At 46.5% G+C, this 16,084-nt stretch overlaps 1 protein-coding gene across 12 annotated transcripts; it reads left to right on the top strand.

Annotated features, from left to right (window-relative positions):
• Positions 1-8,118: 8,118 nt before the first annotated feature.
• Positions 8,119-13,739, top strand: Klk6 (kallikrein related peptidase 6). Of its 12 annotated transcripts, none has more exons than XM_074058077.1 (8): positions 8,119-8,275; positions 8,498-8,618; positions 9,014-9,075; positions 9,501-9,548; positions 9,880-10,069; positions 10,890-11,137; positions 12,353-12,489; positions 13,462-13,739. In XM_074058077.1, exons 4-8 carry the CDS (start codon positions 9,509-9,511, stop codon positions 13,612-13,614), a joined length of 768 nt encoding a protein of 255 aa, XP_073914178.1. In that variant the 5' UTR covers positions 8,119-8,275; positions 8,498-8,618; positions 9,014-9,075; positions 9,501-9,508; the 3' UTR covers positions 13,615-13,739. The 12 variants fall into 12 exon arrangements, with proteins under 12 accessions (XP_073914178.1, XP_073914180.1, XP_073914183.1 ...); XM_074058079.1 differs by having other exon boundaries at positions 8,966-9,075; XM_074058086.1 differs by having other exon boundaries at positions 8,120-8,275; positions 9,913-10,069.
• The last annotated feature ends 2,345 nt before the right edge of the window (positions 13,740-16,084 follow it).

The raw sequence follows: 16,084 nt of genomic DNA, 5'->3' as shown, positions 1-16,084 counted from the left end.
ACACACTTTTAACTGTGCAAATGTTTGTGCAATATTTAGATAAAGTCTACACACAGCTCCACATGCTTTTAGCCACAAATCTATAGTACACTAATTGTGTTAGAATTACTCACAATAACAGTTGCTTCATCGCACAGTTTATAAGGCACTCATTTAAGAGACCTTTCCATAAACAGATATTTCAATGAACTCTGATTTAGTGTAGGTTTAGTTTTTTCAGCTGTTAGAAGTTTGACAAGATGGACAGAAAACACAAGTAATTATTTTGATAAAAATCTTTCCTTAAGACAGTTTCTCAAAGATATTACAGCAGAACAATATTAAGATAGCCTTGTTATTTTATGGACATAGAAAATCAGATTCTAGTTTAACATGACTCTAGAAAATCTTTCAGAAAAGACTTAGATTACAGTCAATTTAAGCACATACTTCTGCTTCTATAAACTTCATCTCTTACACACTTTTAAGACCTACTCAGGACCTTCATATGACATTCTGAACCTCTGATGGTTTGTAACCTTATCCCTCTTTTCCATTTTTGGAAAAATCCTTTTGGACAAACATTTCTTTACAAAATCCTTTCTCATCCCAAATCACTTTCTTTTTAACTTTGTTTCCCCAAAATATACCCAATACCTTTCTGTATTCTTTGTATTTGTTGACTTTCTTTGTAACTTGTATTTTAAAATCATTTTTATAAAAATTTTAAATTTAAATAAAATTGTTTTTCCAGTAAAATAAAATACTCTATTAGCCTTATATTTTTTATGTGTAGTCCCAGGAAGAAAAGCAATCCTAAACTGTTTCTTTATACAATAAGAAATTTGTAAAAAATGTTTGTTGATAGAACTCATTATAAAAGAGTTGAAGGTAAATTACATCTGTAATAGAATACACGGATCAAGGTTAGTGTTCATAAAAATCCTTTTCTTTGGTCCTAAGACAGGATAATTTTTGAATGTCTGCATTTCAGTTAGATCTGGTTGACATAAAATCTTTGAAAAAAAAAAGCTGGTTTTCTTAAAAGTAGAAGTAGCAGCTGAAAAGGTGGGAGACAGAGAAGAGAAACAGTAGTTATTTACATTAATTTTATAATAGGATTTATAAAATCCTATTTTATAAAAATAGGATTTATCCTATTATAAAGATGTTCATATACTCACACATGTGAAAAAGTTTTAAATTAGGCATGCCATGTCAATTTAAGTGTGCATAGTTTTAAGCATTCAAGAACAGATAGCTGGGTACAGTGGCTCATACCTGTAATCTCAGCTACTCAGGAGGCAGAGATCAAGAGGATTGAGGTTCAAAGCCAGCCGGGGCAAACAGTTCATGAGACCCCATCTCAAAAAACCCATCACAAAAACGTTTGATGAAGTGGGTCAAGGTGAAGGCCCTGAGTTCAAACCCCAGCACCGCAAACAAACAAACAAAAAAAACAAGAAAGAAAGATAGTGGCCACAAGTTCATAGGTTTTTTTTTTTTTTTTTTAATTTTAGGAGTAGATTGAGATGTGTCCTATGTTTGTTTGTTTGTTTGTTGGACTTATTTTGGGAGCCTTGATAGCTGAGGCAAGAGTCAATGTCATAAAAGTCAGTCCCAGTCTCCAATAAGATTTAGTCACAGTCATCAGATTTCAGTCTCTAACCAGCCAATCGTCAAAGACATACAATGACAGACACACACAAAACCCGCAAGGTGACACACAAGACGATTACATTCATTTCCCAAGTGCACTCTTAGACATTGTCTTTTTTTTTTTTTTTTTTTTTTTAGTAGACTATTCTGTTAGAATTTTCCCTACGGGGCAAGATGGTCTTAGTGGGTTTTTTTATTTTTAAGTTGCTTATAGATTTGGTATTTTTCACAGTTATTAGCCCATTTGGAGTCACCTTTTGGTATATGGAGTGCTTTGTGAACGTCAAGAGTTGACCGCTCCCAGGGAAGGTAAATTTTTCCTCATGTGAGTCAGGTGTAAGAGTTGGTGTATTCAGGCGTCACCTCTGAAAGGCGAGAGAAGTAGAAGGTTGAGTTTTTTGTTGTTGTTGTTGGAGCCCTGTGCAATCTTTTAAATTATTATTATTATTATTTAGAGTTAACTGCCTGAAGGGAGCCTTGCCCATGTTGGGCAGGAGGTAGGTGGTTTTGTGGCCTCTTTTTAATATTAAAAGACTTTAGATTTATCACTAGCGGATACTTTTAAAATAATTTGTAATACTTTACCTTGGGCTACAGTAACTTTGTTACTCATCAAACCATAAAGTAAATTTAGGGAGCTAAGATTTGGGTGCGGAACTGTCATCTTGTATCCTGTTTCCAAACAAAGGAAACAGGAAACAAAACAAAGGAAACCCTCTTATTTTACACCCAAAATTAATTTTTTAAATTAGAATTTGAATGTCAGGCAGAGAAAGGGGTAGACTGGTGTGGTAAAAAGGATGACATCTCCATTGAAACTGGTGATATCTGGTTATCTTAGTAAGCATGGAAAAGTAGAATGGATTAGGCCCTTGCAAGTTAGCTTTAGGGAAAGGACCTTTTATAATAAAAAAAACCCAAACACCTTATTGAATCCATAGCAGAACCCAAGAAAGCTGTCCTTTGTCCTTTAGCTTATGCTATAACCCAAAATATTGAGATCCCAATTATTAAATATGGGGCATTTGTAGGAGATTTAAGAAAAGCTCAGAAAATTGAAGTTTTCTCTTTGGTCCCTCAGCCTATGTGCACATAAGGCTGAGGTGTGAGTCTGTAACCTCGACCACATGGTACCTTGGCAGGAGAGCAGGGTAACCACCTGCAGCTACCCGGAAATGACCTGTTCCCTCCCCTGGTCTTGACATGTCTGCCATGGGAGTGCAGCTCATCTGGAAAGCAAGACTTAAAGGAGGAAGCTGTTAGTGGAGAGTTTAGGCAGACTTAGAGACTTAGCACTAGGTGGAAAAGTCCAGGAAGTTGAGACAGAAAAGCAGCTCCAATCCTCAGCCACATCTCATTTAGATTTGCAATTGATTTTATGGTTTTTTAACCTTGGAACCCTGTGAGTCACTCGGGAGGCTGTCAGTTTTCTAACTGACAATGCAATTTGAGCAGCACTTTTCTTTTTTTCTTTGTCTCTGTTGTCCTCACTCAGATGCCCAGTCCAGAAGGAGGCAGGAGCAGGCTACAGAGTAGAACAGTGAAAGAAACCTCTATGATGGCTGAGATGGAGTCAGAGAGAGGAGTTTTCATACCTTGTGAGATGAGGGAAGAGGAAAGAATGACCTAGAGCTTGGGTTGAAGTCAGAGGAGGAGGAGGGTTTTTTAATGGAAAACAGAAACCTAAGGGAGATTTTTTTTCTTTCAGGAAAAGAATATGATAAGGTAAACAAGATTGATGGACAGAGGGTCTAGAGTAGAGATAAATAAAGTTCTTAGATATAAGGGGGACCTTGGACCATATCCCATAGCATTGGAGGAAGTTTTTGAGATTGAGCTGAATTTGGAAAATCAAATGTCCTATTCTTGTCAATGGTTACTATTGTCCAATTTATATTGGTGCCAGATGTGTTATAATAGAAAAAATCATCCATTCATGCTTAACAATTTTGGTGAGACCCAGAGTCTGAAGGTTTGGGAGGAGACATTTCAGCAGACTGTCCCTCAGGGGTTTCTGGCTCATTTTTGTAGAAAAAGGTGGGAAGTAATCTCTACAGTGGTCCTACCTGGTAAGACAGATGTATCAGAGGACAGGAACGTCTTCACACCCTATGGGTAGTCTATAATTTGACCCTGGGGCAGTGTGCCTGCAGATCTTCTAAGCGTTCCCAGAAAATAACAGGTGAGTCCACCCAGGTGGTGGACAGAGGGAGTCTCTTGCCTAGCTGGGGCTTCTCTGTGGTCCACAGTAGGACATCCACAGTATGTCAGGCAATGAGAGAGAAACCCGAAAAAGGGAAACTCACCAAAATTGAAGGCCAGTGTTGGATGAAGGGTCCAGCAATGGGGAGTGATCCCTGATGGAGCCATCAAAGAAAGGAAGAAAAAGGTGGGAGAGATCAAGTGGCAGAGGGAAGGGAGAGCCAGCAGAGGACAGGAGAGGGTGACTCTAGTCTCTGCTCAGGATCCAAGAGCAAGCCTGGGAAGAGCTGCCACTGCCCACTGCTTCCCAGGATACAAGCGTGGAGCACGGAGAGTTGAACCTACACACCTGTCCTGGGTTTCAGCCTGGTATGTTAGACCGAAGAGAAGCACAGAAGGATAGGCAGGAGACGGTTCACCATCAGCACAGGCTTTATGTGGGAAAGAGAGTCTGCGGAGGGGTCTCCAGCAAGAGAGCCAGAACCACTGCTGCGTACAGGCCCGGGGTGGATACAGGAGAGCTGGTGAAAAAGTACCAAGAGGGTTGCTAGGTGGGACATTTTTTTGGTGGGTCACTAAGGAGTGTTGCTGCTGGACGACCAAGGAAGATAAGTTGTGGTTAGGTCACTGTGTGCTCAACTGTCCTTGGCGTCCACCTGGAGAAAAAGTTAACAACTGTCCCTTTGTCAATCTTTGGGGTCGAGTGGGAAGTTTCCAGCAAGCCACCTGCAAAGGGGAGAAGGTCTAACATGGCGGCCCTTGCTGTTCACCCTAACACTGTCAGCTCTTTCTTGTTTTGTTTTTCTTTCCTTCCTTCCTTCTTTCCTTCCTCCCTGCCTTCCTTCCTTCCTCCTCCTTCTCCTTCCTCTTCACCATGTACAGGCTCTTGCTGGTCTAGAACTCAAGAACCTCCTGCCTCAGCTTCTCAAGTGCTGAGATTACAGGCATGAGCCACCACACCTGCTCATTAGTCTGAGATTGCCATCTTATTTCCCCATCTGTGTTCTTTCACCCCTGAAGTGGGAATAACACCTAACTCACAGAGTTATTATGAAGATTATATGCAGAAGGTGCTGGAACTTTGCCTAACACAAACTAAACCTTCCATGGGGCTTGGTTTTTGTTATGACCTCATATTTTCCCTGCTTATACTCTCCTGAAATTTCCTTCTAAAATAATTTTTGGCAGTACTGAGATTTGAACTCAGGGCCCTACGCTTGCTAGGCAGGCAATCTACCACTTGAGCCACTCCAACAGCACTTTTTGCTCTGGGTACCTTTGAGATAAGGTCTTACTTTACGCCAGGGCCAGCCTGGACCACAATCTTCCTGTTTGTGCTCCCCACTTAGCAGATGCATACCACCACACCCAGTCATTGCTTGAGATGGGGGTGGGGAGTCTCCTGAACTTTTTGCCTAGCCTGCAATCTCCACCTCCTCCAAGTAGCTAGGATTACAAGTTTGAGTCCTTACACCAGGCCCTAAAACAATTTATTTATGGAAGACTTTGTCAGAGTTCGTTAATTTGAAGGGAACATGAAGGTCACTTATCGAATGGGTGGAGTTGAGGGCCTCCTTGGTTAGTAGAAGTTTCTCCACTCCCCTCCTTTTCCCAACTCCCCCACCCCGTGGCTCTCAACAATTCCTCCCCAATCCACCCACCCCATATTGTAGTAAGGCAGCCCCCAGGGGTCGTCAAGAGCTGGACAGCATCCACCGCCATGTTGGAAGTGGAGTTCCAATTCAAGCTCCACCACTTCCCGGGTGTTTGATGTTGAGCAATGAACTTCCCCGCTCTGAGCCTCTGTTTCCTATTTGGAAAACAGGAGTGGGTGTAATGAAATCCTTTAGTCATTGAGTCAACATTTCCTCTGGCTCCACTGGGCCAGGTCCCGTGCACGTACTTAAGCGGCAGCTGTGAGTCAGCCCCAGTGCCTGCCTTTGAAGGATCTGGAGATCTGGTGGGGGAGATGGCTGTGGTCCAGGGTGATTGGAGGGAGTCCCCGATGGTGGGAAGTCATATGAGGAAGCGACTGCCCCTTTCACAGCAGGTGGACATTGGGTGGTGTTCAGGGAAGGCTGGCTGGAGGAGGTGATATTCAGACAAAGACTGGAAGGGCAAGTTGTCAGGAAAAGCAAACAGTAGGACTGAAGGCTCAGAGGCCAGAGGGCATGGTGTGGTTCAAGGACACAGGACAAGGTCAGGAGGGCTGGGGCACAGACAAGTGGGCAGAGCGCATGCTGAAGGTAACCACTCACACCCGTGGCCCTTGGTGGCTCAAAAACTGAGATGTCTTGTAAAAATTTAAAAAATAAAGAAAGAAAAGAAAAGAAATCCCATTCCAGGTGCTTAGGGTGTCAAGGAATAATGCAAAAGAGTCCTTTACTAATTTTCTTTACTTTTTTTTTCTGGTGGTATGGGATTTGAACTCAGGGCCTAAGTTGGGCCATGCTCCCAGCCCCCTGTACTAATTTTGTTATTATTATAACAATTATTATAATTGCTCTCATTGAAATGGTAATAGTTTGAGTATCTTGAGTTAAATAAAATACAAAAACAAACTCTTGTTTCTTTGAACCTATGATTTTTCTTTCATTCTCTTAAATGCATTTTTATTGGGCAAGTAAAACCATATATACACTTACAGTGCAGAACATGTTTTGTTCGATGTATAGATGCATGATGAAATCACTGAGGCAAGTTATTTGACACATGCATTTCTGGGCATAATTACGTTTTTCTGATAAGAAAAGTTAATATCTTTTCATTTATTATTTTTGTATTGCTGGGGACAAAACCTAGGACTTTGTGCATGCTCTATCACTGAGCTACATCCCCAGCCCTCTGTATTGTTTTGTGACCACTAGAAAATGGGACTGTGCATGCATACAACGTGTGCCCCTCTTGACGAGTGAGTGCTTCTCTGGATGCTAAGGGTCCTTCCATACCAGGTTGAGAGGTGGGACTTTGTCCTGGGGGGACAGAGACCCAGGGTAGAGCTGTGAGAAGCAGGGAAACAGAATCAGCGCAGAGCAGGTGCAGGGAGACCCCCTCTGGGGCTCAGTGAGTGATACCAAGAACAGGAAGTGCCCAGGGTGATGGTCTAGGTAGGAGAGGGGCAGGTGGGGACAGTTAAGAGATGACCCCACAGATAGATGAGACAGTGGGACAGGGTTGGGGGTGTCAGTGGCTTGTGAGGGGTCACTGTGTCTGGGAGGGTGGCAGGTCCTACGTTCAGTGAGGACCCAATGTGAAGGGCTCAGAGAGCCTTCCTCCTGAGGTTGGGCTTGAGCAATCAAAAGTGGCAATTAGATTTAATCAAGGAAATAAAATTTCCCTGAGTGCCTAGCCTGAGTAGGTGGTGAGGCAGACATATTTAACTTATTTGCTAATGATTTCCCTGTAAGCCCCCATCTTCCTTCATCACTGTACCCCTCCTCAGGTCCCTCCACCCAGCCACACTCCCCCTCGCCCTGCAGCCCACACTGACCACTGCCTGCTGTTCCCACAGACGCCCCACCCCTCTCCTGTTGACTGACACTCATCTTGGCTTTCCATACCCAAGTTCAAAGATACCTCCCCAAATCCCTCTGGATTCCTCTATAACCTCCTGTTGCTCCAATTTCTCATCGTACCCCCATGTTGCTCTCCAGTCATCTGCATTCTGGCTTCTTTCTCCCTATCAGCCTGAAGCTCATCAGTGAGCCCTCAAATGCTCCTGTACCCCACTAGCCCCCCATTCCTCCTGTGCCATCCTTCTACTGCCTCAAGAACTTAATGCTATTCTGGACACAAACATATTTCTCCAGGGAACTGAGGAAGGGTACCCAGAAGAAAAGAAGCAGAAGAGTCATAGAATCAAAGAGAGGGAGAGACAGAGAGAGAGAGAGAGAGAGAGAGAATGGGAGGGGGAGAGGGAGAAGGGAAGACAGAGAAAGAGAGACAGAGAGAGAGAAAAGAAAGAGAGGGCAGAGATACAAATACAGAGACTTAGCTGAAGAGAGGGAGGCACAGGGAGACACACATGGAAATACCCCCACCAAGGAGGAACAGAGATAGAGCCAGAGACCCCAGAGGTTGACAAGCTTGGGGGAGAGGGACCTTGGGAGAGAGGGACCAGGAGCATCAAGAATTGTAAAATATCCAGGCCAGGGCCCCAGCAGGAGGTCAGGCAGGCAGGGACAAAGAAAAGTCATTGACATAGCCTCCCACCCACCTTCCTGGAAGAGAGGAGCACTGGGAGCATGGCACTGGACTCAGAATGGACAAAGCCTGATTGTTCAAGGGCCCTTTCCCCATAGCACCCAGGCCTGCTCTCCAGCCTGGGGCAGAGGTGGGGGCCAGTTTGGTGACGCACCCTTTCTTGCTGGCTGGGTACTCGAACTCTCGGGAGGATAGGGAGGTCGTCAGCATCCACAGAGGGACTTACAGGCAGGTGAGTCACCCCATCCCCACTGAACCTGGGCAGCTGGTTCCAGCACCCCAACGATCCAGACCCAGGAGGGAGAGCCTACACTCACAGATGGGGGCTGGGGGCTGGAGGCTGAGGCAGCATTTGCTTTTCTGAGAGGCTGCGTTTGGGTCCTCAGTCTGTGGCTTTCTCAAAAACCCAGAAATCTAAAACTAAGAACAAGTTCCCATCTTCCTTTACCTCAAGCCAGGAATCCAGCCCTCCTCAGTCTGAGCCTTCAGCCCTCCTCACTCGGACCCAGGCATCCAGACCCAAGACCTCTTCCCTCAGACCCAGGGATCCAGGCTCCAGTCCTCCTCCCTTAAATGTAAGGGTCCACTCCTGGGCGACCCCTGGCTCCCAGGGCTCGTTGCTCCCCTCCGGCCTCTGGGTCAGGGGTCACTGGTAGCAGAGTGCAGGGCAGAAGGAATGTACGTGGGAGGCCTAGGTGAGAAGGAAAAGGGTGGGGCTGGCCTCCTGGCTCAGAGACTTGGGAAGACAGGGGTTAAAAGGAAGTGCCAGGAGCGTCTGAGGACAGACCCAGCCTCTTCCTGCAAGGCCAAGGAGCCAGGCGGGCTTCTGCACAGCAGTCCCTGCAGCCCGAGAACCGAACCGAACCGAACCACAGCATCCTATCTGCTCTGAGTCTCCTCTCTCTCTTCCTTTCTCTCTTAGTCCCCTGCCTTGCTCACTCTCTCTGCCTCCCTGTCTATCTGTGATAAGGTGCTGTCCTTTCCCCCCTGACCCAAGAACCCTGTGACCAGTAGGCCACCAGCCACCGGCAGGTAAGAGCATATGCATCCCAAAGCCTACAGGTGTGGGGGTGGTGACACAGTAAGCACAGAGCCAAGGTACAGAGGGAAAGTGCCACCAACAGGAAGGTCAAGGACTCCCTAGGCTCACCATCTTGTTACTTGGAAGGGAAGGTAGGACCCATGGAAGTAGGAAAGGAAGGGTTACTTTGTCTAACTGGGAGCCACTGGGCCCAAAGACGTGGTCTGGATTCTCTCTGGCACCTGCCTTCGCAGAACTCTCAAATAGAAGGCATGGATTGAGGACACAGAAATCAGAGGAGGTCAGAGGGGAAGGACCAGAGGTCAAAGGCAGGAGGTCAGGGCAGCCAGGGAGGGAGGAGAGGTGAGGGGGACAGGCAGAGTCTTCAGTAGAGGTTGGGGCACTGACTAATGGAACTCTTGGCTTCCCTGCTTAGGACCGGCCATGAAGACGCTGATTGTATTGTTGGTTTTCCTTGCTGCAGGTGGGAAGAAAAAAATAAAGGTGGTGGAGGTTGGCAGATAGAGTGGGGGCTGTGTATGGGGAAGAACTTGGGGTGGGGGTGGCCTATGTCAAAGTATGGGGTTGGGATGGCTTTTAAACAAGGACCAAGCTGAGAAGGGATGGGGGTCTGGGAGGAAAGGAAGTCTTGGAGGTAAGAATTGAGGGAAGATGGAGACAGAGATGGAGAAAGGATGGGAGGTGAGGTTGAAAATGATGGTGAGGTTGAGGACAGGGTTGGATCTGAGATGGGATGGGAATGAGGACAGTCTTTGGTTGGGGCTCACCTTAGCCATCATACCTGGTGTGTCTAGACATCTCTCTGACTCAGACCCAATCTCCATCAGCCTGGGCAGAGGAGCAGGATAAGGTGACACATGGCGGACCTTGTGAGAAGGACTCTCACCCCTACCAAGCTGCACTCTACACCTCAGGACACTTGCTGTGCGGTGGTGTCCTCATTCACCCTCAGTGGGTGCTCACAGCTGCCCACTGCAAAAAACCGTGAGTGTCTCTGTCTCAAAGGAGGCAGGGATGTAAGGAGTCCCTTAGATGTCCTGGAGACTGCAGGCGGGAGGCAGGTAGGAGGCAGGCAGGAGACAGGCACGAGCATCCACTTGCCCCTGAGTGAGACCACCCCATAACCAGCTTCATTTGGCAAGTATTTAACAGGGCACAGTTGTCCCTCAGTATCCACAGGGGATTGGCTCCAGGAACCCCAAGGATGTCAAACTCCTCTGATTCTGTGGTCCCTTATATAAGATAGTTTGGTATTTATATATGCATTTTGGGGGGCTCAAGATCAAACCCAGGGCCTTGTTCATAGCTAAGCAAGGAGTCTACTAATGTGCCACACTTCCCCCAGGCCTTTTTGTTGTTGTTTTGATACTGGATCGCTCTAGGCTGCTCTAGAACTCGTGATCCTCCTGCCTCCAGATCCAGAGTGCTGGGATTACAGGCAATGCCACTATACCTGACACAACATTTTCTTTTTTCTTTCTTTTTTGGTGCTATTGGGGCTTGAACTCAGGGTCCCACACTTGCTAGGCAAGCACCCTACAACCTGAGCCACACCTCCAGTCCATGCCCCAGTATTTTCAGTCTTCACTTGTGGATCTGTGGATCAGAACCTGGGCATAGAGATGATTGACTCTATCAAATAGTGCAGTAAAAAATTTCAAAGTTCTAGAAGACAGAATCACCATTTGCTGAGCTGGGGGTGATTGGGAGGAGCAGGCCAGAAGATTTCTGATTCCCCAGCCCTCTCTGAAGCCCCAGCTATAGTCCCAGGGCTCCAGATGAGACCCAGCTGCCTCCTTTCCAGGAAACTCGAGGTCTACCTGGGGAAGCACAACCTGCAGCAGAGGGAGAAATCACAAGAGCAGAACTCTGTTATCCGGACTGTGGTTCATCCCCACTACAATGCTGCCACCCATGACCAGGACATCATGCTGTTACGCCTGGCACGTCCTGTAAAATTCTCCAAATGGATCCAGCCACTGCCCCTGACAAGGGACTGCTCCATCAGACAAAACAGCTGCCATATCCTGGGCTGGGGCAAGACGGAAGATGGTCAGTAAGGGGAGATGGATGGGGAGCAAGCTAATGCGGGAGAATGAAGGGAGCCAAAGGATGAAGGGTAAAAGATGAATGTGGGACAGTGGACAGTAGGCCATGGGTCATGGGAAAAGAAGTTAACGGCAGGACCAATTGTCGAGGGTATCAATGAGCCAAGTGACAATGGAGAGAGAGGGAAGATTTAGAAGTTGAGCCAATGGGTGAACAGCCAACAGTGAAAGTAGACCAATGGTTGCATAGCATGGAAAAGATGGACCACAAAACTGAAGGGTCAATGAGAAAGGAAGGTCAGCAGTGATGCACTAAGCAGCAAGGAGGCCAAGGAGCAAAAGGATGCATTGGCAAACAAGAAAGAATTGAAGGAAGAACTAATGGAAGATGACTAATTGTAGCAGGGGAGCCAAGTGAAGTATGTGAATTGAGAGAGAGAATGGTGTAGAAAGAGTTAACGTGGATAGACCCAGAATGCAGCAGAGGTAGACAGCCATCCTGGGTCATAGAGACCCTCAAAAACAAACAATAAGTGAGTTCATGGAAAAGAGACCAATTGGGGAAGGGTCAGCAGTCAAGAGGTGTCACCAGAGGAATGACTACAGGGAAGAAACAGATCAGCAGGAGCCATTGAAGGTGGGCCTGTGAGTGAACAGCCAATAAAAAAAAAGAATAGGCACTAATAAAGGGCCAATAGGAAATGAGAGGCAATGGAGGGTGGGATCAGTTAGGAAAGCACCAATGAGAGAGGTGGACCATTTAATGACGGACCAATAGGAAAGGAAAGCCAATGGGGCAGGAGCAATGGCCAAGTGGCAACTAATCTTACCAATGGGCAAGAAGGACAAAGTAATGCCCAAGAAAGGTACAGTACAGGAAGAAAGTTCTAGAGGTGAACAGGACAACTGCGGGAAGGTGGGCTCAATGGACACAAGTGGAGGCGGCACCTAAGAGAAAATTAGAACCAGTAGGAAATGAGGACTCCTGGAGAAGCAATGATTAATGAGGAAGCCAGGCCAATGGGAGGCAAGAATGATGGGAAAAGGGACCAATCAGAAGGTAGGGACTATGGAAATGTGTACTAAGTATGAGAGACAAATAGGGAGAAGGGAACCAATGGGAAATAGGAACAAATAGAGGAGAGTGGGCACAGGATGGCTGGGAGGATGTGGGAAGGGCGGGGCCTGGAGTCATCCTGGCCCATCTCTCCCTTTTCAGGTGGTTTTCCCGACGCCATCCAGTGTGCGTACATTCACCTGGTGCCCCGTGAGGAGTGTGAGCGTGCCTACCCCGGCCAGATCACCTCAAACATGGTGTGCGCGGGCGACGAGAAGTACGGGAAGGATTCCTGCCAGGTGAAGCAACCCAGACCTGCCAGTTAAGCAGCCCAGGGCAGAAACACCAAAATACAGCCAGAGATAAGGAGAGAGAGACACGGACCAAAGCAGAGCTGCGCAGAGACTGATAAAGACAGATTCAGGACTGACAGAGCCTGAGCGATAGAGCACCTGCCTAGCAAGTATGAGGCCCTGAGTTCAAGTGTGAGGCCCCCAGTACCGCCAAAAAAGAAACTAAAAAAGAGCGAGAGAAAAGACAGATTGGGAGAGAAACAGAGACAGGAAAGAGGAAAGTCTCGGTGCTAAGTACAGTGACACAGTCACAGACAGGCAGAGATAAAAAGACAGCAGAGACAGGAAGTACAGAGACAAAATGGAGGAGAAACCAAGAACCAGAGAGACACAGTAAGGAAGCAGGCGGTATAACAGAGCCATCCTTCCTTAAACAGAGTCCCATCAGGATCCCTGCTTGGGAGTGCTGGAGGATGGGGACCCCGGCTGGAGAGTGAGAGGGCTCCATCCTCACTCCTGAACATCTTTGACTTCTCTCATTGTCATTCCAGTCTCTCCTCTTTATTCCAAAATGACTCTAAGGCACTGAAAGACGTACTCAGACCAACTAAGAGGGCAAGAGGGACACAAACACAGAGGAAGTGATGCTCAGTGATCTGGAGGCAGAGAAGGGTCTGTCCAGAGCAAGAAGTGGAGAGAATTACGCATGGCACCTCTCTCTGCCCCTCTGCCTCTCACCACACTTCTCTGTCTGCGTTCTCTTTCGTTCTCTCTTTTACCTGTCTATACCTTTCTGGATCTTGGTGTTTCTGTCTCTGTCTTTCCCCATGTTTGAGTCTCTTTCAATTTCTATCTTTCTCTGTGCCTTCGTGGGCATCTTACTATCCATCTGTCTCTCTACTCCTGGGACTTTCTCTCTTTCTTCTCTCCATCCTTCTTTGGGTTTCTGTACCTTGCTTTTTTCCCTCTTTCTTACAGGGTGATTCCGGAGGTCCGCTGGTATGTGGAGACTACCTCCGAGGCCTTGTGTCATGGGGTAATGTCCCCTGTGGATCCAAAGAGAAGCCAGGAGTCTACACTGACGTCTGCAGATACGTTGACTGGATCCAAAACACCATTAAAACCAAATGACATCAACTTTGGACCTATGACCTCACTGGCTGGCTCCAGACTCTCTCTCCCTAAGGCCTTCCTGTCCCTACCCCCTGCCCATATCTGACCCCTGCTGCTTAATAAAGGCACACAGTGACACAAGAGCATAGATTGTCCCTGACTTTGATATTACCCTAGTTCCACCCTGAAGCTTTACTCCGTGGGTTTAGTTGACTGAGATGGAATCTCAGCTCAGCCACTTACATTCTGTGTATCCTTGGGAATTACCTTCTTTCACAGTGTGAATGTTCTTGTCTGTAAAATGGGATTATATCGGCATATTCCAATTATGACAGTAGCCCTGGGGAACATAGAAGGTTTCAAACAAACAAAATACACGGAACAGTGTCTGGCCCACCATGCACTCCAGAAAGTGTGACTTTTATTATGAATGGTGCTGTTTGCTTTTATTCTGTTTGTGCCTTTTGGAAGTCTGGCTTTTCTCAATTCTTCTTTACCGCTCAATTTGGTTTCTACCTCTTCCAGGAAGTCACTCTGGACTCATTCACCTTGCGCTCTCTCCCCTTTGTAGCAGTAAAAGCAGAGAGGAGAGAGGGCTGGGAGACCATTGTGTAAGAGTGGTGGGAGATAGGACGAGAGAAGACAACAGGGCATAGATCTCAAAAGACCTCAGACACCAGCTTGAGAGGCTGGGACTTTGAGGACAATAGGGAGCCATAGTAGGGTTGTGAGTGAAAGCAGCAGTGAGACTCAAGGCAGAATGGACCAGAAGGAAGAGACTGGAGCTGGGAGAAAAGGAGGAGTTTGGGGTAATAGTGCAGGAAGAGAAGAAGGGGACTGAGCTGGGGCTGGGGCTAGAAGCAGTGGAGAGAGGCAGCTACACACACATTCACCATACAGAGAAGGCCAGTGGATGGCGCTTGCACACATGGAACAACATAGAAAATCTGGGGTGCGAGGATAGCTGCAGATCATCCTGGATCACAGAGGCCAGTGTTTGAGGCAGGAGAAATGGGTGTCATTGCTGGAAATGTAGGTCAACAGTAGACTATGTCAGCAGAAGAACTTGGAATTGGCCTTGAGGCCCTTTGAGATCTGACAGAAGGGTCAGATCTGGGTATTAGAAACACCTTAACATTTCTGTCTTAAGAACTAAAGAAATGTGACCTTTTATCAAGGGGAGGGGGAGAGTGGTTGACTTTTGTGAAGAAGCAGGCATGGGTGTGGCCCAGTCTGCCATGCTCAAACCTCTCTAGAAATTAGTTATTAATGGTAAATAGAGTCACAAGACTTACCATGGTCACCAGGAGGAACCCAATCAATGACTCTCCAGGCAAACTACAATCATCTTCAGTTCAATGAGAGCAAATTGTCCCCCTTAATGGAAAACAGGGATGACCACGTCCATGACCACAGCACCAAGCCAAAATAGTTTTTAAGTACTTAGTAGTGCCTTTCAGCCACTATTTTAAGTGCTTTACAAACATTTCACGTTTTTTGTTGGTACTGAGGCTTGAACTCAGGGCCTCTCACTTACTAGGCAGGCACTCTACCACTTGAGCCATTCTGCCATGATGTAAAGCACTGATGTAAAGCACTGATGCAGCTCCTTTAATCCTCACAGCAAGCCTATGAGGTGGGTACTGTTATTTTTCCCACTTCACAGATAGGGAAACTGAAGCAGAGAGAAAGTCTCTGGTGTGGACAAAGTCTCACAGCTGGGGGGGGGGGTGGCCAAGCCAGAGCCTGGATGCCAGGGGGCTGATGCCACAGACAGTTGGGGCTCTGAACTGTTCTTTTACACTGAAGCCTTCTTTTAATTCTGACATGTTTTAGAACCGAACCTAGAAAGATTTAAAGTTTGTCTCTTAGCATGAATTATTTTTAAGCAGAATCTCTGCCCACTTGGTATTTAAGTCTAAGAGAATTTTTCCTAATATAGGGACAGCCTTTGACTTTAGCTTAAAATGATGTGTGATTTTTTCTTTTGTTTTCTTCTTCTTCTTCTTCTTCTTCTTCTTCTTCTTCTTCTTCTTCTTCTTCTTCTTCTTCTTCTTCTTCCTTCTCTCTCTCTCTCTCTCTCTCTCTCTCTCTCTCTCTCTCTCTCTCTCTCTCTCTTTCTCTCTCTCTCTCTCTCTCTCAGTTCTGGCTGGAACCTCACATGTCTGAAGCAAGTTCTCTACTACTAAGCTACATCCCTAGCCTGATCTATGATTTCAAAGTTAGAATTAAGTCAAGTTTATACCCAGTATCAGGATATTTGAAAGACTGTAACATTAACCACATCTATAAGTGTATAATAGATACACAAACTTACTGAGGTGCTCTGAATGTTTGATCCAAAAAACTGAAGGACTTCCAGCATGTTCATTTCAGAACTTCAACTGGCCAGGTGCCCGTGGCTCACACCTGTAATCCCTGCTACTCCGAAGGCAGAGATCAGAACAATCTTGGATCAAAGCGAGCCCGGGCAAATAGTTCACCAGAC

The sequence above is a fragment of the Castor canadensis genome, chromosome 16 (assembly GCF_047511655.1).
Source record: "Castor canadensis chromosome 16, mCasCan1.hap1v2, whole genome shotgun sequence".
Lineage (NCBI taxonomy): Eukaryota > Metazoa > Chordata > Mammalia > Rodentia > Castoridae > Castor > Castor canadensis.
This window is presented reverse-complemented; position numbering and strand designations above follow the sequence as displayed.